The sequence below is a fragment of the Taudactylus pleione genome, unplaced genomic scaffold, assembly GCF_031769625.1.
Source record: "Taudactylus pleione unplaced genomic scaffold, aTauple2 ptg000114l, whole genome shotgun sequence".
Classification (NCBI taxonomy): Eukaryota; Metazoa; Chordata; class Amphibia; order Anura; family Myobatrachidae; genus Taudactylus; species Taudactylus pleione.
The window spans coordinates 21,985,311-22,007,121 of record NW_028284516.1 but is presented as its reverse complement, the minus strand read 5'-3'; the positions used below and the strand labels follow the sequence as shown (position 1 = coordinate 22,007,121).

Genomic DNA, 21,811 nt, shown 5'->3' with positions numbered 1-21,811 from the left:
TACGCCCAGTTTCACTCCAGACCGCTGCAGCACCTGATCCTGTCCAAGTGGAACGGGCTGCCTCAGTCTCTGAAGTCCCAGACGATTGTGCTCACCCCGGAGGTTCGCCTGTCCCTTGCGTGGTGGTTAAAGACGACCCACCTCAACAAGGGACGTCCGTTCTGGGTTCCAAATTGGGTCCTGTTGACAACGGACGCCAGTCTTCGGGGCTGGGGAGCAGTTTCGGGTCCACACTTGTTCCAGGGCAGGTGGACGCCAACAGAAGCAGAGCTTCCAATAAATATCTTGGAACTCCGTGCGGTCTTCAATGCTCTCCTGCAGGCACAGCGGTTTCTCCAGGGTCACCCGGTGCAGGTCCAGTCGGACAATGCTACCACCGTGGCCTACATAAACAGGCAAGGAGGAACTCGCAGTCGGGCGGCTCTCGTAGAGGTCTCTCGGATCCTGGTTTGGGCGGAGCGCAATCTTCCGGCCATATCAGCGGTCTTCATCCCGGGAGTGCTAAATTGGGAGGCGGACTTTCTAAGTCGCCAGGACGTTCATCCAGGGGAATGGTCCCTGCACCCGGACGTTTTTCAACTACTGGTGGACAGGTGGGGTCTTCCAGAAATCGACCTCATGGCGTCCCGGCACAACAACAAGTTGCCGGTGTACGGGTCTCGCACAAGAGACGAAGGGGCGTCTCTGGTGGATGCTCTGTCCGTCCGGTGGACGTTCAGGTTCGCATACCTGTTCCCTCCGGTCTCCCTTCTTCCACGGGTAATCCGGAAATTCAAACAGGAAGGAGGGACGCTCCTGTTGATAGCTCCCGCGTGGCCCAGACGGCACTGGTTCTCAGACCTTCAGGGTCTGTCCGTGGACAGTCCTCTGCGGTTGCCGCTACGACCGGACCTTCTGTCTCAGGGTCCTTGTCTTCACCCGGACCTGACTCGGCTGTCTTTGGCGGCGTGGCTGTTGAGACGGCCATGCTGAGGTCCCGGGGGTTTTCCAGCTCTGTGGTGCGTACCATGTTATGAGCTCGGAAACCGTCTTCCGCGAGGATATACCATCGCGTGTGGCATACGTTCTTCCAGTGGTGTCGACCGAGAGGTTATGCACCGCGGGAGTTTCGTCTGTCTCGGATTCTCGCCTTCCTGCAAGCGGGACTAGATCATGGGCTTCGCCTTGCTTCTTTGAAGGTACAGGTTTCGGCCCTATCTGTCTGGTTTCACCGTAGGATTGCTACAATCCCGGATGTGCGCACCTTTATGCAAGGTGTTCTCCGTATTCAGCCGCCCTTTGTTCCACCTGTGGCGCCTTGGGATTTGGCTGTGGTCCTGAGGGCTCTCCAAGGACCGCCGTTTGAACCACTGGGCTCAGTGGATATTAAATGGCTAACAGCTAAGACTGTTTTCCTTCTGGCCGTTGCTTCGGCCAGACGTGTTTCTGAGTTAGGGGCTCTTTCTTGTAGACCCCCTTTCTTGGTTTTTCATGGGAACAGGGCAGTGCTCCGCACTCGGCCTGAGTTTCTTCCCAAAGTTGTTTCCCAGTTTCATGTTAACGAGAAAATAGTTGTTCCGGCCTTTAACTCACCGGGTCTTTCCGTGGGTGAGGCCTCTTTGGATGTTGTGCGGGCCTTAAGGACTTATGTTGACCGCACTTCTTCGTTTAGGAAGTCGGACGCTTTGTTGTCCTCTATGGCTTCTGTAAAAAGGGTTGGCCTGCTTCAAAGCAAACTTTGGCAGCCTGGATCCGTATGGCTATTTCTGAAGCTTATCTTCATGAAGGCCTACCGGTCCCTCCTTCTCTGAAGGCTCATTCCACTAGGTCTGTGGGTCCTTCGTGGGCAGCTCGACGTGGTGCCTCGGCAGTTCAGATCTGCAAGGCTGCTACGTGGTCTTCTGTCCATACCTTCGTGAGGTATTACAGGTTTGACACCTTCGCCTCTCAGGATGCTTCCTTCGGGCGGCGGATTCTCCTTTCTGCACAGGAGCGTCCCCACCCTTAAAGGATACTGCTTTGGGACATCCCCAAGGTATCCTGTGGATACCCTATGGACCCTGAAGTAGAAAATATGAGATATGGTAAGAACTTACCCTTGTTATCTCTATTTCTACGAAGTCCATAGGGTTCCACAGGACTCCCGCCCTGTCGCACCTGTGCTGCAGATGGGCTTTGCTCTGGTCATCGGTTTTCCGTCTCCCTCTGGTGAGAATGTGATTCTTGTATGTCTCCAGATCTTTGTTCTCTCTCTTCCTTCTCCTCCTCCGGCCTATGGCTTGGTAACTAACTGAGGTGCCTTGGCCCGGGGGTGGTGTATAGGAGGGGGACCTAGTGCATCCTGGGAGGCTGAAAGCTTAACTCTTTGGTGTCCTGCGACTGACGTCACACCTATACCCCAAGGTATCCTGTGGATACCCTATGGACTTCGTAGAAATAGAGATAACAAGGGTAAGTTCTTACCATATCTCATATTATGTGTGTGTGTGTGTGTGTGTGTGTGTGTGTATATATATGTATATATATATTAATTTGTGAGCTGGATTTATGATTGAGCTGCATTACTAACAATCCATAGTTATGCTGTATGGCTTGTTGAAGGCTGCTAACTATTGCTGCTAATAATGTAAGCATGGAATAAAGTATACCCATAGCTGCACCTAATGGTGAGTGCCCACAATTGTTATTTGATATATATAATACAGTATAGAGAGAGAGAGAGAGAGATATATATATATATATATATATATATATATATATATATCTCTTTGGTATAAGACTGACTTTGAGCAAGGGGTATCTCTGTGCTGTGTTTGCCCAGCTTATTAATGAGCCAGAGCAGTATAGTGAGATTCCCACCTCTGTCTGCATGAGAGGGGAGAGAATGAATTAAGGGAGGCATGAATTGTAAGAAATGGCTGTGTGGGAAGATATCAATTATAGAGGACAGTAGTCAGAAATTAGTAACGGTATAAAGGTTGACCAGTTCAGGTGAAGGGAATTATAATGGAGGGATATTTAGGGGGAGAACATAAATGAGAAAACTGACATCCATCAAAACCACTTGTTGCTCTCCCCCAGTACCATGTTGTATTCTATCTTGAGCTCTCCATCAGATGCAGTGAAGCAGCCTAGGAGATCATCACCGTTCTGTTATGTGGGTAAAGATCATCTTTACATGGAGAAGTACTCTGTAGAATATTGGACATTTCATAATTCTATTATTTTTCTTTTAAAGGGAGGGAGTTTGATATAGTAGGTGGCAAATGGTTATGCTTTTGATGCTGGTGCCAAGAATAAAGTTCGCGCCTGTTTAATAATGGTTTTTTTACCTAAATCTGACAACTCGGCTCCTGGTGAGATACACACTTCTCTAATGGGAAGAGAGTTATCCGTGGAACAAATAGGATCAAAGGCAGTTGATGAAAGTGTTTTACTCCATGATCCCACTTCAGACCTAACAGTCCTAAGCTTTCTTGGCACCCAAAACACACAGCTTTTCTTAGCATTGGCTGCAATACTTTGATGTGGACCGGACAGCTTGGGTGGGAATGTGGAGAATGGAGTCATTGCTCCCCCTTTCCGTCCATTTTATGTCTTGTGGCCTAGGTTACACTTGTTTTTGTTATGTTCTTCTTAATTACTTCCGTCTTTATCCTGTAACTATTATAAGTAAACTAAAATTAGTCCAATTATATGCCTGTTCTGGCCTTGTTACAGGTTAAAGTGCCACTGCTGTTTATGCAATGTGTAGGTAGCCTGTCTTTTTTGTTTTTGGGTGCTTGTTGTCAGTCCTATTGACTACCTATTGAATAAGATGGTGTGCTTTCAGTATTAGTCCACGTGAACATCTGTGCTGCTGATGTATTCAACAGCGTATAGGTAGCTAATATACTGCACACCAAATTGTCGCCCAGGAAAGTAACCTGCAATGAATATAAGTTGCACTTGCTGTGTTGGCCATGGGTGGTACCTACACTGTGTTGCAACACTGGAAAATTGATTTTTGTTTCTTATCCTGGATAAGTGAGAAAGTGAGTATTGATCTTGTACAGTACCAAGTGGCATTGCCCTGTATTTGTACTTTAGTATGCATGAAGATATCTTGATACTGAACCCCCAACACTCTCTCACCACCCCATTTCCTTCCTCCTACATCCTTCCCTTTCCTTTTGTCAAACCTTCATTCCGTTTGGATTTATCATAGTGATTGAAAACTAAATATCCTTCACTTAAATGTTGATTACTTTGTTGTGCAGATTAATAGATGTGTGCACTACTACTAACCCCCCCCCCCCCCCGCCCTCTCTCCCCCAATCTCTCTAATCCAAGTGCGGATGCTGCTTCATGTCTAGACAGTGCTCCACTATCTGGGACCTATGGGAGCCCAGTGTGCAGTAGAGAATGTATCGCCTCACAATACAACATGTTTTGTTTGTGTTTTACGTTCTGATTACCCATGAAAGTCCATCTTTGTCCTGGGCACTGTAGTTCGTTGTTGTTGTCGGGTGTCAGTCTGTTTGGATAAGTATGCATGTCGCCAAGCTAAGTTTCATATGCACTACTTTCCCTCCGTTTTATTTTTCTGTGAGAAAACTTCACTAACAATCCCTTCCACCCTCGAGAGGGCTGTGGATTGCTTGCACTGTCAATACATCTCAAGAATCCTTTGTGGGATAAAATAAACCACCCTGTTCTTTTCTCAGGAGAGGCGGTAGAATTTCAGCCACTATTTCAAATGCAGATAATACCTTGTTTGGAGAAGTTCTGAAAAAAAAAAAGTGGTTTAAGTTTAGAGTGAATTATCACCTAGGCTGGCTGTGTGCGTGTGTTTGTGCCAGCAACACGATACTGTGGGAAAGTCTGTAGCCACCTTGGGAGATGGTGAGAAAGGGAGTCATGCTCATACATACAATGGGTTATGCTCTTTGGATTGCTTTTTAATGGGTCACCTTGGCTATTTTAGCCCACTAGATCATGACCATTATAAATGCAGTAAGATGCCTGTTTTGGCAACTGCTCGGTCCCATGAGGTCGTAGTGCCTCAACTATTACACTCCAGTCTAAACTGGAAGAAATAATAGATCTGGTCAACGTCTTGGCTTTATTCAGGCTGCGTATTGGCTAGGAAAAGGTGGAATTTTGTTATAAATGAACAGTAACATAACATTTTAATAATGGGAGAATTATTTTTAAAGTTGCTGTATAGAAACTGTTTAGGAAAGGAACACACTGTACCAATCTCTCTACATCCCCTTACATTAACCAATTAATTACACTTAGGGCCGTATTCAATTAGGGAGCGATGACATCATTTTCGCATGTTTTAATTATCCCCGTATTCAATTACAAAGACTTTTCGCCGGTGCAAAAAGTCTTTGTAAAAAAACGAGGATAACTTTTAACCATGTTTAACATGGTGAAAAAAAGTGCAGATTTGGGATTTAGGGGTGCAGGCTTGAAAAAAAATAGCCTCCACCCCTGGGAATAGCCCCTAAAAATGGACTGTGTCAAAAAAAATAGGGAGACCCCGAAAAAAATAATTTTAATTTTGGGGTTAAAAAAAAAATAAAAAAAATCTGGGAAACACATTTTTAAATTACGAAATTAATTCAGGGGGGTTCCCAAGTATGCAGTACGTGTTTAAAAGTATGTGGGTGCTAGCGGCAGGTGCATTTTTGAAGAACTTTCAAAATGCACTTTAGGCACTTAAAAATATGCTTACCCCCATTTTCATGTACCCCAAATTTGATAGGAATAGTTTTTTTTCCACAAAAGAAATCTAAGTGCTATTCTTCACCACTTCTTTATAGCCGCAAATGTGCACCTGCCGCGGCTATTGCAAACCCCGACTTCCTTCAGCAGGCAAAAATGGGGGTACCCATAGTGATCCCCCATGTCTGGACATCTTTAGGGGGGTCCCAGGCATATTTCACGAAAATACCAGTTTTTTTTTTTTTGTAGATCCAAATCACTGGGTCCCGTTTTCGCTCCCTTTAAATTGAATACGGGGATAAAGCGGGAACGCGCCCAATACTTTATCCCCAGAAAAGCTCCGATGTGAAGCGAAAAGTCCAGCATAGACTTTTCGCTCCCTAATTGAATATGGCCCATAGACCTTGAGTCACATGAGCCATGATGATCATATTTGCTGGAGGTAGCCATGTTTTGAGCTGAAGCTAAATCTACAGCAATTGTTTCTAGTGAGTCCACAAGGTGCATTTTGGTTAAATACCTAAAATGGCTTCCACCACTGTGTGTAGGTGACAAGACATCTGATGCACCCATATGAATTAATGGATTCCTATAGCAGTTCTGACTTGGCATAAAAGGAAGCTTGGGGTAGTATTTGATCCCCATAGCAATGGTTTAGTAAGTTCTTGTCTGGGTTGTTCATTAAGACATCAGTGGACCGGAAACTGGCACTGGAGATCTGAATCTGCGGATATCTGGCTTTTCTTGGAAAAATACACAATATATTTATCTAATCCACGCTCCAGCATTACAGACCAGGTTTTAAGGATATCCATGCTTTAGGCCAGATGGTTAAATCAAACTGACTGAGGTACTAAGTAAGTCACCTGTGCTCAAGCATTGTGTCGGACGCAGTGTCAATACCGCACGCAGTCAATGCGCAATAAGCATACGCAGACAATGGCCGATGTTTTAAGTCTGCGTATACTTCTGAGTCGCACTGCGCATGCGTCCTGATAGTCGGCGCTCAGAGGTAGGGTAAAGTCCGTGAATGTTAGTGGGCGTCTCTGGGAGATAACAGGGAGGTGGTAAAGTTGGCACTGTGTGGTGCTAAAAGCGACTGCTTGCAAAGATGCTGTATCTCTCATACAGGAGGCCAAACGGAGGAACTGCACCTGCCATAGGGCTGGTTCAAGTTTTGATGGTGCGTCCAATGCATTATAATTCAAGTGCTGCAAGTTGGCATCTCCGTTTTGTAAAACTCGGCCGCGGTATTTGCTTAAGACACAGACACGACTGCAGTAAAAGACGGCCACATCTGCACCCAACTCTAATGCATATTTATTCCACTGGCTAGTTAGTGAGATTTTTGCTCAAGGTTTCCTTAAATAAATTTTATTATCACTTTTTTTTTTTTTTTTTAGAAAGTTTCAGGCCAAGAATCACAATTTAAAAGATATGTTGGATATAGAAGTGCGTTTGGTAGAAGCTTCTCATCACAACTTTATTTTGTTTTTACTGTTAACATTTAGATGATTGGATTGGCTAGACCAAAAGACATTGACATTAACCCCCCTCCCCCCACGAAAAAAAAAAAAAATGAAAGACATTGGCCTCACAGGAAACAAAAATAACTCAATTATTGCCCTAGTTCGCCGCAAAACTTACCTGACCATATGGTAGCAGAGATGGGACCTCCCAGTCATCCCTGTCCCTCAGCCACGCATGGCTCTGGCATCACTGAGTGCAGAACAGCAAGTGCTGGCGGCGTAGGTCATGGCCCGGGCAGTATCTGAGCTACCTGGAAGAGCCCAGCACTGCCTGGGCTCGAAGTTAAACTGAAAGTGGCAAAGTACTGGCAGGGTTCTCAGTCGCCATACTTGATGACCGCTCGCAGTTGGCTGAGCTGAATTATTCCACGCTGCTGTTTCAGTACAATTTGCTAAGGCTAGTATGTGTTTTATGCTTGCTGGGATACCTGCATTGCTTGGGTTGAAGAATGGACCTTGAAGTACATCTGCAGCCTTAATATTTTACATTGCAGACCAACATTCGAGACCATAGCATATGAATATATGCATATGTGCTTGGAGTAATTTAGTAACTTGTTAGTGCAGGTGCAGTGTGACAGTTGTTCTGACTCACTGCTCTTCTATTGGAGCTATGCCTGTCCCCACTGGTAGATATTAGCCTGTGCCTTCAGATCAGTGCAGTTTTAGGTAATAGAAGACAACCTGAGTGAACTTCCTTAAACAAAAATTTCAAATCAGAGACCCCATCAGCCTACTTGGTGAGCACCATGTTGACCTCCATGGCAAGCATCAAACATAGCCAAAAGCCTAATCCTGCTCAAACTACATTACCATGCCAAGCTTGATAAAGCTAGGTGCAAAACTCTGGCCGTGCATAAGAACACACACACTTTGTTTTCTGTGTCTCCTGGTAGGAGCTGTTCTCTGGCACGCGCTCTCTGTTGCTCACCACTTGGCGCGCCCCCTCTCTCTGTTGCTCACCATTTTTTTTCATTAAAAAAAGGGAAAAACTGAAATGTTGTATCGGTAAAAAGGACTAGCATACTTATCAATCTCTACACAGCATAAAATAAAGTCCATCGTTGTTATATATATTTAACGGTGTAGGCAGCGTGAGCCAAGACAGCGCTCAGATGTCCTTTTTTTTTCATTGAGTTGCGTCACTAAAATCGTCACTACTTGGCTCCCTTTTGTCATACATTAATGTTTCATTCACCTAAACCTTCCCCGACAAATGCTCTATAGAATAGTGAAAACTGCATCAAAATCCATCCAGTGGGTCTGGAGATTAGGATGCCGGCTGTCAGAATACCGAGAGCAGCATCCCAACAGTCACAGTCCCTGCACTGGGAGGCAAGTTCCCTACACCCAACCCTTACTCCTACCCTAACCCTCCTCGGTGCCTGAACTTACTCCCCCCCCTGCTTAGTCCCTAAACCTAACCACCCCCTACCCGAACCCTAAACCTAACCCTACCCCCTTTTTACCTAACTCTAACTCCTAGTGCCTAAACCTAACCCCGATCCTTACCTTCGGGATTCCGAAGCCGGTATTTAGACTAGCGGCATCCCGCCTGCCGGGATGCTCACTACATCCTGTATACGCAGATTATAAAGAGGTTGTACTACAATTTTCCCTAACTATAGAAGCATGTCCAAAAAAAAAGGAAAAAAGTTGCTTAAAAAAAAACCTAATTAATTTTGTCTTGCTCTAGTTTGAACTTTAGTCTGTAGGTTCAGTCCCTCTGTAGCTCTTTCCGTCTTCTGTTATTTACCGCTGATCACTGTAGTCCACCCTAGTGGTTATCTACAAGTGTAATAAATCACCGAAGCTGCACAACACATTTATTGGTTGTTAAGCAGCATGGGGTTATTAACCAAAACATCTCCTGCTTTAAAGCTTCCACCTTCTAAATGCAGGACAGGCTGAGTTGTGCTAAGGATTAGTTCTTTGGTGCCAGGGTATAATGATGGGTTTATGTATGATTACCATGCCTACAGCAACCTATCATTTCTGTTTCCTTCTGAACGTGTGATGGGAGTCTGTGTGAGCAGTATCCTCATTTCCGCTTCCCGCTACCTTTCTCGATTGATCTCCTGTCCGTAAATGTTTTAGCTGCAGGGAACATCTGTCACACAGGGCAGTGTTTATATCCCACATTACCTGACAGAGACGTCAAATGCCTTTCAAGATGATGATTTTCAGGATATGTTTATATGCAGGTGCGACGGGGCTGTTTAAGAATTTCTTTTAATAAATTGGATTAGAGGTGATTAAAGTATCTGAGAGTTTGTGTTCAAATTACAAGGAGCAGCAGGTAGAGCCTGTGGCATTGGTATCACAATGTAATTGCCTGTTCTTTTCATTGAACGTAAGCTCCCCTGCAGGTACCGGGAGGCGGCAGAGCAACTTTCACCCATAGAGTGTCACGCTTTGCTGGCGTTACAACAATATTTGGAAAATACTTTCAGTGCTTGTTGAACATTTAAGTGTCACTGCCATTTCGCAGCCGGGCACCCTTCTTATTTTGTTACAATCTGAGTTTTAGGAAATTTCTGGCTGATTATTTGTTATGCAAAAGTGTTTCACTGCAATAATCTGCAGAAAACTGTGTGATGCAAGTGGAACTAATAAACCCAAAAATATTTATTTGACATGAGGGGGCTGATTCAAATGTTTTACCGGCGGCTTTTTTTTTTTTTTTAAGACGCCCGACGGAGCAATTCAGTTGTTGCTCCGTCAGGGCACGATAGCCGCTGGCGTCGGCATTTCTGCTCGCACTCCGAGGAGGGTGCGAGCAGAAATGTGTGAGAAACCCCTTGGTTAGGGCGCGCTAACCACAGTTAGCGCGCCCTATCCAGAACTTTAGACAGGACGACTAAACCCGGACGAAGAGAGAGATGATTAACGAGTGCCCCAAACAATGGAATTGCAACACTGGGCACACATTAATTATCGAATAATAGCAGTTAGTGACTTGGTATTTGGAGCGGAGTTTTGCAGAAATAATAAGAGAGATGTTTTTCTTTAATCTTCCACTTTTTTTTTTTAATCAGCACCGATCTATTTTTAACTGTCTTGTACATAAGGGGCCTATCCATTAGGTGACCTGAAAGTCTGAACGTCTAGCGTTCAGACCTTCAGGTCGCCAAGGTGCGGGCACCGCACTCAACGGCGTTCACTGACGGGCATGTTCAGTAGAGAGTCAGGTACGGCAAGGACCCAGCTTCCCGACTGTCATAGCCCGGCGAGGGTGAAATGCCCGGCGTCTAGATGTAACGCCGCTCATTTCACCAACGCCGGGAGACCGTCGCCCGGCATCCCAATCGAAGGGGTGCCGGGCGCCGCGTGGGGTCAGCCGCGGGGAGGGGGAGGGTTAGGTTTAGGGCTCCCGGGGGGGGGGACTTAGGATTAGGCACCCTCCCGGGAGGTTAGGGTTAGGCTAGGGGGAGGGTTAGGGTTAGGCACCCCGGGGGGAGGTTAGGGTTAGGCACCCCGGGGGGAGGTTAGGGTTAGGTATCCCCCTTCGGGGGACTTAGGTTTAGGCAGTGGGGAAGGGGGGGTTAGGCTTAGGCACTTAGAGAGGGGATTAGGTTTAGGCACTTAGAGAGGGGATTAGGTTTAGGCACTTGGGGAGGTTAGGGTTAGGCACCCCTAAGGGAGGGTTAGGGTCAAGGGGTAGGTTAGGTTAGTTTATACTTTCCTAGGAACGATCGGGATTTCCAGCGCTGTCGGGATCTGTTCATCTGTCGGGCTGCCGGGAATCGAACCATGCGGCCGGCGGTATTTCATACCGATTCCCCTAGCGTGCACGCGCATTGCTGGTCCTTGTCGGCTGTCCATTACCCGACTTTGTGAACAATGCGACCAAAACCTTCTGGTTTTGGTCGCATTGTTCACAAAGTCGGGTAATGGATAGGCCCCTTAAGATGTATGAACTGAAAAATCTTGATTCGGTTGTGTTGTAAAGGTTGGTTTAGACCATAAAACCTGTCCTCACAGAGCTTAGAACACCTGCACATCTTTCTCAGTGTACAGTGTACATTTCACACCTTTTACCAGCAAGGGGTCATTATTTACGCACTTAAATTGCTGATCAAAACATTTGTAATGTGATATGCAGGTGACTCCGTCTGTACCATCTTGCTGCAAGACATCCTGACTGCTTGCGCACACACAAACGCACACACTTTTTTTCTGTGTCCTAGTATGAGCTTTTCTCTGGTACATGCTCTCTCTGTTGCTCACCACTTGGCGCGCCCCCTTTCTCTGTTGCTGTCAGCCTGGCACGTGCACTCTCTCTCTGTCTGGCACACGCACGCTTTACTTGTTGCTGGCTACCTGGTGCGGGAGCTGTCCCTCTATTGCTGGCTGCCTGGTGCAAGAGCTGTCCCTCTATTGCTGGCTGCCTAGTGCACTCATGCTCTCCCTCAGTTGCTGGCTACCTGGCGCACGCATGCTATTCCTCAGTCGCTGGCTGCCTAGTGCACTCATGCTCTCCCTCAGTCGCTGGCTGCCTAGGGCACGCATGCTCTCCCTCAGTCGTTGGCTGCCTAGCGCACGCATGCTCTCCCTCAGTCGTTGGCTGCCTGGCGCACGCATGCTCTCCCTCAGTCGTTGGCTACCTGGCGCACGCATGCTCTCCCTCAGTCGTTGGCTACCTGGCGCACGCATGCTCTCCCTCAGTCGCTGGCTGCCTGGCGCACGCATGCTGTTTCTCAGTCGCTGGCTGCCTAGTGCACGCATGCTCTCCCTCAGTCGCTGACTGCCTAGTGCACGCATGCTCTCCCTCAGTCGTTGGCTACCTGGCGCACACATGCTCTCCCTCAGTCGCTGGCTGCCTGGCGCACGCATGCTCTCCCTCAGTCGCTGGCTGCCTAGTGCACGCATGCTCTCCCTCAGTCGCTGGCTGCCTAGTGCACTCATGCTATTCCTCAGTCGCTGACTGGCTGCCTAGTGCACGCATGCTCTCCCTCAGTCGCTGGCTGCCTAGTGCACGCATGCTCTCCCTCAGTCGCTGGCTGCCTAGTGCACGCATGCTCTCCCTCAGTCGCTGGCTGCCTAGTGCACGCATGCTCTCCCTCAGTCGCTGGCTGCCTAGTGCACGCATGCTCTCCCTCAGTCGCTGGCTGCCTAGTGCACGCATGCTCTCCCTCAGTCGCTGGCTGCCTAGTGCACGCATGCTCTCCCTCAGTCGTTGGCTACCTGGCGCACACATGCTCTCCCTCAGTCGCTGGCTGCCTGGCGCACGCATGCTCTCCCTCAGTCGCTGGCTGCCTGGCGCACGCATGCTCTCCCTCAGTCGCTGGCTGCCTAGTGCACGCATGCTCTCCCTCAGTCGCTGGCTGCCTAGTGCACGCATGCTCTCCCTCAGTCGCTGGCTGCCTAGTGCACGCATGCTCTCCCTCAGTCGCTGGCTGCCTAGTGCACGCATGCTCTCCCTCAGTCGCTGGCTGCCTAGTGCACGCATGCTCTCCCTCAGTCGCTGGCTGCCTAGTGCACGCATGCTCTCCCTCAGTCGCTGGCTGCCTAGTGCACGCATGCTCTCCCTCAGTCGCTGGCTGCCTAGTGCAAGCATGCTCTCCCTCAGTCGCTGGCTGCCTGGCGCACGCATGCTTTTTCTCAGTCGCTGGCTGTCTGCCTGGCGAACGCATACTATTCCTCAGTCGCTGACTATCTGGTGCACGCATGCTCTCCCTCAGTTGCTGGCTGTCTGGTGCGTGCATGCTATTCCTCAGTGGCTGGCTGCCTGGCACACGCATGCTGTTCCTCAGTCGCTGACTATCTGGTGCACGCATGCTCTCCCTCAGTTACTGGCTGCCTAGTGCACGCATGCTGTTCCTCAGTCACTGGCTGTCTGGTGCGCGCATGCTCTCCCTCAGTCGCTGGCTGTCTGGTGCGCGCATGCTCTCCCTCAGTCGTTGGTTGCCTGGTGTTTGCTGGCTGTTTGGTGCGCAGATGCTCTCCCTCAGTCGCTAGCTGTCTGGTGCGCGTATGCTGTCCCTCAGTCGCTGGCTGTCTGGTGCATGCTGGCTGCTTGGTGCACACATGCTCTCCCTCAGTCGCTGGCTGCCTGCCTGGTGCACACATGCTCTCCCTCAGTCGCTGGCTGGCTGCCTGGCACACGCATGCTATTCCTCAGTCGCTGACTATCTGGTGCATGCATGCTCTCCCTCAGTTGCTGGCTGCCTAGTGCACGCATGCTGTTCCTCAGTCACTGGCTGTCTGGTACTTGCATGCTCTCTGTTGCTGACTATCTGGTGCGCGCATGCTGTTCCTCAGTCACTGGCTGTCTGGTGCGCGCATGCTCTCCCTCAGTCACTGGCTGTCTGGTGCGCGCATGCTCTCCCTCAGTCACTGGCTATCTGGTGTGCGCATGCTGTTCCTCAATTGCTGACTATCTGGTGCGTGCATGCTGTTTTTCAGTCACTGGCTGTCTGGTGCGCGCATGCTGTTCCTCAGTCACTGGCTGTCTGGTGCGCGCATGCTGTTCCTCAGTCACTGGCTGTCTGGTGCGCGCATGCTGTTCCTCAGTCACTGGCTGTCTGGTGCGCGCATGCTGTTCCTCAGTCACTGGCTGTCTGGTGCGCGCATGCTGTTCCTCAGTCACTGGCTGTCTGGTGCGCGCATGCTCTCCCTCAGTCACTGGCTATCTGGTGCGCGCATGCTGTTCCTCAATTGCTGAGTATCTGGTGCGCGCATGCTGTTCTTCAGTCACTGGCTGTCTGGTGCGCGCATGCTGTTCCTCTGTTGCTGGCTGTCTGGTGCGCGCATGCTCTCCCTCAGTCGCTGGCTGTCTGGTGCGCGCATGCTCTCCCTCAGTCGCTAGCTGTCTGGTGCGCGCATGCTGTTCCTCTGTTGCTGGCTGTCTGGTGCGCGCATGCTCTCCCTCAGTCGCTGGCTGTCTGGTGCGCGCATGCTCTCCCTCAGTCGCTAGCTGTCTGGTGCGCGCATGCTCTCCCTCAGTCGCTGGCTGCCTGGTGTTTGCTGGCTGTTTGGTGCGCAGATGCTCTCCCTCAGTCGCTAGCTGTCTGGTGCGCGTATGCTGTCCCTCAGTCGCTGGCTGTCTGGTGCATGCTGGCTGCCTGGTGCACACATGCTCTCCCTCAGTCGCTGGCTGGCTGCCTGGCGCACGCATGCTATTCCTCAGTCGCTGACTATCTGGTGCATGCATGCTCTCCCTCAGTTGCTGGCTGCCTAGTGCATGCATGCTGTTCCTCAGTCACTGGCTGTCTGGTACTTGCATGCTCTCCCTCTGTTGCTGGCTGTCTGGGGCGCGCATGCTCTCCCTCAGTCACTGGCTATCTGCTGTGCGCATGCTGTTCCTCAATTGCTGGCTATCTGGTGCGCGCATGCTGTTCTTCAGTCACTGGCTGTCTGGTGCGCGCATGCTGTTCCTCAGTCGCTGACTATCTGGTGCGCGCATGCTGTTCTTCAGTCACTGGCTGTCTGGTGCGCGCATGCTGTTCCTCAGTCACTGGCTGTCTGGTGCGCGCATGCTGTTCCTCAGTCACTGGCTGTCTGGTGCGCGCATGCTCTCCCTCAGTCACTGACTATCTGGTGCGCATGCTGTTCTTCAGTCACTGACTATCTGGTGCGCATGCTGTTCTTCAGTCACTGGCTGTCTGGTGCGCGCATGCTGTTCCTCAGTCGCTGACTATCTGGTGCGCGCATGCTGTTCTTCAGTCACTGGCTGTCTGGTGCGCGCATGCTGTTCCTCTGTCGCTGACTATCTGGTGCACGCATGCTCTCCCTCAGTCACTGGCTGTCTGGTGAATGAATGGCAGTTCTAGATGCTCACACTCGCTCTGTTCTCTGGCTGTGGTTATTTTTTGTTTTCATATGGTATATCCTAGATATAAATGGGTATTTAAGTATATATAAAGGTGTTTAACAAATAGGATGTGTTTCTGCACGGGAAATTTTAGCAGACAATGTTAGAAAATACTGTGAGGTGTCAGGATATATACTGTAGCCAGACATACTATGGTGGGAATTGCAGTGTGGGATAGCAAATACATAGTGGTCTGCTCCATGCACCACTTTGACAAGAGGGGCAAAGAGATCAAAAGTTAATATTTATGTTTTCAAAGCAATATGCATGCTTTCTGTAAGATCAACGTATAAGTGCAGTAAGACTCCAGGGTGTTGAATAATCCCTTAATGTACACTCTGTTGCATGTTATTCCTTGTTTGTGGATCAAAAGGAGCGCGCTAAGCATCACTTTGATCAGCTCCCGGTGAAATGTACATTCTGATGGGAGATGTGAGCATAATTGACATTCATGTTCCTGAATTGCGTTTTGCAGCAAAACAGCCCTGTTTTGATCATTGGATTTTGGAGGCAAATATTTTACAGTTGAGTAAGTAGATGAAAGAAAACAAAATCCTTTTCTGAATGTATCTGCTAAAACCTTTCTCCCATTCCCAGTTGTTTTAGGCCCACATTTGTGTGGTTTTATCAACCCTCAACATGTCATAGGGTAGTTGGCAGGGAAAATCACGATTATCAGATTGCTTCAAAGTGCTAAACAGTTTATCAAAGGGACAGTATACCTAATACTTAATTCAAAAGTAAAAGTATTGCTTGTACGAAGTAACCCAGGTCTAAAGGGGCCAAATCCATTAGTAGATAGATTGAACGACTGAATCGTTCATCGTTCAAATTTATCTGCTAATGGGTAGGCTCTGAACGATAAAAATGCGCACTACCGCGGCCGACAAATTGGGTCTTTTGTCTCTCCAACATGTTGGTCAATTATCGTTTATTAGAAATAGATCTGATTTTTTTTATGAAAATGAACAGAAACATACAAAAAAATCCACTCCCAGAATGATGTCATGCAAAATCGGTCGTCGTTTGCAAAAATCTGTCATGTACATGACCGATATCTGTCACAGCAGCCCCAGGAATGTTCAAAAGATAAATCGTTTGTCTTTCAGAAAGATCTGCTAATGGATAGGCCCCTTAACAGCTACTGGTTTTGGGGTTTTTTTGCCAACTACAGTAGCTGCAAGTATGGTGGCTAGTGAGAGAAAGCTTCCTGTGTGCTGCGATTATCAGTTGAGAGCTGAGTGGAGGGCACCACATTTTGCTATGGGGCCTGATCTTATACTGTTCTGTCCTTGAATAGAGACGCTGTTATAGTTTTAAAACGCTATATTGTAATGGCTAGTTTCAGGCTGTATTCTTATTCTGGCATTTAGCCTGGTGCAGAGTTGAGTATACGGCTGTTTGCGGATGGTATCTTTCATGAATGCCCACTTTGTGTACCCCGGAAGTGTGCGCACGGAAGTATGGATAGAGTAGAGTCGTACACATTGCAACCAATGAGGTGTAACTGGCATATAGGCACAGCTCGGTGAGGGCTTGTATATCAGATGGATGTAATTGTAGCTATGCCTATTTCCAGATGTAACTTGCATCAGGAGGTAGTTGAAATCTCGACAGCTGGGATGAAGGCGCTCACAATGCCGGTGCCAGAATCCCGAAACCAGTCAGAATCCCGGCGGTAAGTATTGGGGTTAGGGAGAGGGTTAGGCACTGGGGGGCAGGTTAGGTTTAGGGGGCAGGGGAGGGAAGGTTAGGGGTAAGGTTAGGATACTTACCAACAGGTGTCTGCATTCCTGTCAGGGATCCCGTACCCAACCCTTTGCATCTGTATAGGTGCACTGATGATGAGGAATAGGAAACCAAATGTATAAATGGGGAATGGGCACACTGCAAGTTATGCACAAGGTGGCATGCATGGACAGAACACTACCTCCCACAAGATCCGACTCCCCTCCTGCTACTGTGACCATGCTGATGATCTGATTGGTTAATAAATAGAAGCACTCCCGGAGCAAGAAGTGATACACTGAATGCAATAAGGTGCTTAGACTCTATGCAAATAGACCTTTTACAAACTGACCTAGACATGTCAAACTGATGTCTCTGATTTTCATTTAAAACTCAGCATTAAGGCAACTTTAAAAATTCTGATGTTTACACCGTATTCAATTTCCACTGAAAAGTCCCGAACTTTTTGCATGCCTGGACTTTTCGCCATCATCGCCAGTTTTTGCCTCCGGAAAAGTATCGCACTTGACCCCACCATTCGCCCTAATCAATTGCAAAGGACGCAAGAGTGCATCCCGGCGAAAAGTTCTGTCAGATTTGGGGAAATCAGCCTGACACCCCCCAAAAGATGCACTGACATGGGGGATCACTATGGATACCCCCGAATGGCCCTGCTGAAGGTATTTGGGGTACTTAATTGGTCTCTATAGGTGCTATTTAGTGTATTTGCATAAGGGGTGTGAAGAATAACATTTAACAATATTTTTTCCTCAAAGTAACTAGTCCCAGTAAATTTGGGGTACCTGAAAATGGGGGCTAGCATATTTAAAAGTTGCTAAAGTGAAGTTTTAAAAATCATGGAAAAACCACTGGCCGCAAACACCTGCAAAGAAAAAAAAACACCTGGGGCATACTTGGGGACCACCCTGGAGTCTATTTCGCTAGTTTTTATGCTTGTCCCCCAACTTTGCACTTTTTTGCCCCCAAAACTAAAGTACTTTTTGGGGGTGTTCTAATGGATTTTTTAAAACTTTTTTTTGACACCGTTTACCTTTGGTGGACTGTCCTAACACTGCACTTTGCACCACAAAACCCCAAAACTGCACTTTTTTCCGCCTCCTTTCAGAGGCAAATCTTTTCCGCCTATCTGAATGCATTGACTTTCCGCTGAGATGAAAAGTCAATGCAATTGAATTGGGCGGAAAGTTTCCGACAGGCAAAATGAGGTAATCGGCGAGAACTTTTCGCCTGCAATTGAATACGGCCCTATAGTACTAAGTTGGGTGATACACTTGTGGTTATCCTATTGCTGTTGCATTTTACTCCGTACACTTTGGTGCTTTTTGATATATTGCCATAAAGGTTTCATTCCTGCCTGTCTGTCACTCTTGAGCCAGCAGAAATATCGGTGTACTTTTAAATAATTTAGGTCAATTACAATTCAGTCCAAATATTATAGCCTGCGAGTTGCAGGCATCGGTACAATTTTCGATTATTTAATGCTGCAATAATTGGTTTTCGCCTTTTGAAATTATTGCCACTTGAAATCAAATCACACAAATCCGCTGGTTTTGCCTTTTTTTATGATCAGTGCTTCAAATCTACAGGCTACATCGCAGAAATCACGCTGGCGCCTGCAACTCGCAAGCTATTACATTTGGGCGTCAGGGTCAGTCTGGACTGCGTACATATTATGTTTTTATTTTTTAGTAACCGTTGCAGTTTTGGTACTTTTTGTATGAGCCCAGACCGTTCCTATTGGTTCCCTCCTGATGGAAAATGAAGTTGTGTAGTATTAAAATTGTGGGTCTAATATGGAAAAAACAGATCCTCTTAAATGAACCTCATGGTAGGAGGGAGTTAAAAATAAATAATTGCATGGGAAATGATCTCTTCCCACAATAAAGTGTTGAAGGGAGTCTAGCGGAGGAGAGGTGTTCAAGGAGTATAATTAGGTGCAAGCCAATGAACCAATGTAGAAAAATGAGAAGCCTGTTACAACAGATCCCAAATATAGGAGTGGATATATATATAGTAAAACACTGCCCTAGGCAAAGTTTAGCTGATAATAAATAATAATTGTTCACTGGTACATCTATGTGCATGTGACATCTCCAAAAAGTCAATAGAACTTTAAAATTAATGTTCTGCTACAGTTCTGCATGTTTGCTTCCACATCAGGGTAAAAGTAAAATGTGTATGAACTATAGCAAACCCAAACTGTTGTATTATCAATGTTGATGCTTCTTTGTATATATAATATATTTTTATGAATGATGTCTGAGACATTTCAAAGTAAGGTGAGCGTCCTTATGTTGTGGTGCAACGGCACAGTGATCGCAGTGGATTAGCATATCATCGCAGTGAGACTGCGTGCATAATCGCAGCTGCGATCCAACCTGAATCGGGCCCAAGTCAACTTCCCCATGTGGTCAGTTCTATGCTAGAAATCCAGAATTGGAACATGATCTCTATCCTTTTAATTTGTTTTGAGGCCTAGCTGCATAAAGCCTTAACAGTTAGACATCCTCAAAGCACAGCAGCTACTTGACACAGATGGGGCAATTTAATTCTCACTCTGGAATTGAGCTCCCGGCCTCTCCACAACGGGCGCAATTTCAAACGGTAATGCCCAGTGTTAGCCATGTTATGCTGCAGCTTCCGGGCACGATGCAGCTGTCAGATCATAACTAATCTTAAAGCTCTACTTAATGCGGTTTTCTTTTCGCACCTTTGGAGGGGTGTGTGCTGTTCAATTACTGCCTGCAACTAGCCCCGAGGCTACACTTATCGTGGATTTCAGTGCACAAACACTTAAGGTAAGATCTGAAATCTGTGTGAAATAGGGCTTTGAGGCTAGTCGCCACCCGACAGCTGCATCGCGCCCGGCACTTAGCTCGGGAGCTGCAGCATAGCATGGCTGACACCAGGCATTCTCGCGGCAAATAGTGGCCGTCGGGGAAGTACAGTAATCCAGTAGCTCCCGGACAAGAATTGTGCGGACACCAGCTGGATTTAGTGGTTTTAAATATAATGCAGGCGAAATGTAACTAAAGAAAATTTGTATAAATAATAATTAATATAATAATACTTTGCAATAATGCACCTGTATACAGCTTTGTTACCAAGTTGGGATATAATGTTCTCCACTAGAAATGTTAACGTGTATGAATATTAATGGCTGGCGTGCTGTGATATCCTGTGTTTCCTGGAATGAGTATAAATGGGGAAGTACTTTATTCATTTTGGCTAATTTTTCACACTTTTTTTAATATCTACTTTCAGGGCAGCTTTTTCTCTTTAGTGAGTCACCATGTCCTAAATATGAATTTCCTTTACTGTCTTTCCAGAAAATACCAAAAAGGCACAAAAGTACGTTTGCGACTGAATGATCTGGAGATGACGTCGAGGTTCCTAGGAGCTTACACAGATACAACCTTGCTGGAGGCAGATGCTGTTCTCCTAGGACTGCTGTAACACAAAGTACCACATTTGAATAAAATGCATAAAAGTATGGAAAATGTCTGCCATTGTACTTGTCTTTTATGGTTATTAAAGTAATTTTTGTGGAGAACAAACCTCTAGCAAGCATCACTTGTTATGTGATACTATGCATGTTGTTTGGTCAGGCAAGCGCAACAGCCCAGTTTCCGAGCATATCCCATCCATGTTCTGTTCTACATGTGCCGTCCATTTCTTCCTTTCTCTTTCCCTGATAGACTTCAACTATTTAAATATGTTTTACTTCAAGTTTAATGTCCCAGACATCCTGGACACTTGGTGGGTTTTGCGGAGCGTTTTACTCCGGACGTATGATTTTGGTACTACGTGGATTATCATTTATTTTCCTCTTTATACCCAGTGTCTTTTTTTTTTAATGATCTTTTTCTTGGAAATCTGTGTATGTTTGGCATTCAGCAGCAGTCGCAGGCATTTAGGGTCACGCAGCACTCAGCTGGGGAATGCTGCTGCTCTGTCACACACGAGCGATTGCTGTGAGAACACCGAAGTTATGGAACCAGGAAACAGCGTTATCTAGTCATTGGTGTGCGATGAAATGAGCTACAGAGTGTGCTTTATTTGGCTAGAAAACCTAGAGGGTACATTAAGCTAATCTGACACTAGACTTTGGTTCAGACTGAGGGGCAAATATATCAAACCTAAAGAGGTTGTCCATAGCAAGTTAGCAACCAATCAGCTTCAAGCTAGCATTTATCAAGTACATTCTATGAAATGATAGGTTAGGCGCTGATTGGTTGCTATGGTCACGTGTCCACTCTATAGAAGGTTTGATATATTTTCCACCAGAGTAGCTACAAATATGAGCAAAATAGCTGTGGTGTATTGTAGACTCAACGAAAACTACATTTCCTCTCCAGCAGCAGTATGTTGTAGATAAATTAAATCTACAGATGTTTCCTTACACATCTTTGCTGCATTAATGCCAAAAGCCCCGCTCGGCGTTGGGCGACCTTTTTGCGTCTTTTTTTTTTTTTTTTTTTTGCCGGCAATGCGACGTGATTAGGTCGTCCCAGGAGACTGCGCTAATTAATTTAATATGTGACACTTGTACTAGTGTCACAAAGATGTACATCTCAATCTGAAGTGCAGCTTTTTTTCACGCCAAGTTCTTTTTACAGTTTCAATCGCACACAGATATACAAGTGTCACATATCGAATTAATCCACAGTGTCTCCTGGTGCGTCCTAGTCACATCGCATTGCCACTTAGATGCATTTTCGGCAGAAACAAAAAAAAATACATATGATAGAACAATTTTGTATTCATTTTTTAGTAGCATTAGTTCTAGCTGTAATTGTATAAATGGAAGAGTGGTCAGATGCACCTTTGTTTTGTACTTTCCATTACAAAACAAAATATTAGTATATTAGTATTCTATATTAAACCAGATTATACTACATCACTACTTGTTATAGCTTTTTCCAAAGTTGTGGAATTAAGAGCGGTATGCACCTTAAGGTGGGTACACAGTACAGGTTGAGTCTCCCATATCCAAATATTCCGAAATACGGAATATTTTTGG

The 21,811-nt window shown here is 46.8% G+C and overlaps 1 protein-coding gene across 1 annotated transcript in view; it reads left to right on the top strand.

The window, feature by feature from the left end:
• MRPS28 (mitochondrial ribosomal protein S28) overlaps positions 1–20,292 on the top strand; it is a 95,724-nt gene extending 75,432 nt beyond the window's left edge. Inside the window, exon 3 of the mRNA XM_088471569.1 lies at positions 20,118–20,292. Coding sequence (XP_088327695.1) covers positions 20,118–20,244 — 127 coding nt within the window. The 3' untranslated portion in view covers positions 20,245–20,292. The remainder of the gene's footprint in view (positions 1–20,117) is intronic.
• Positions 20,293–21,811: the final 1,519 nt, after the last annotated feature.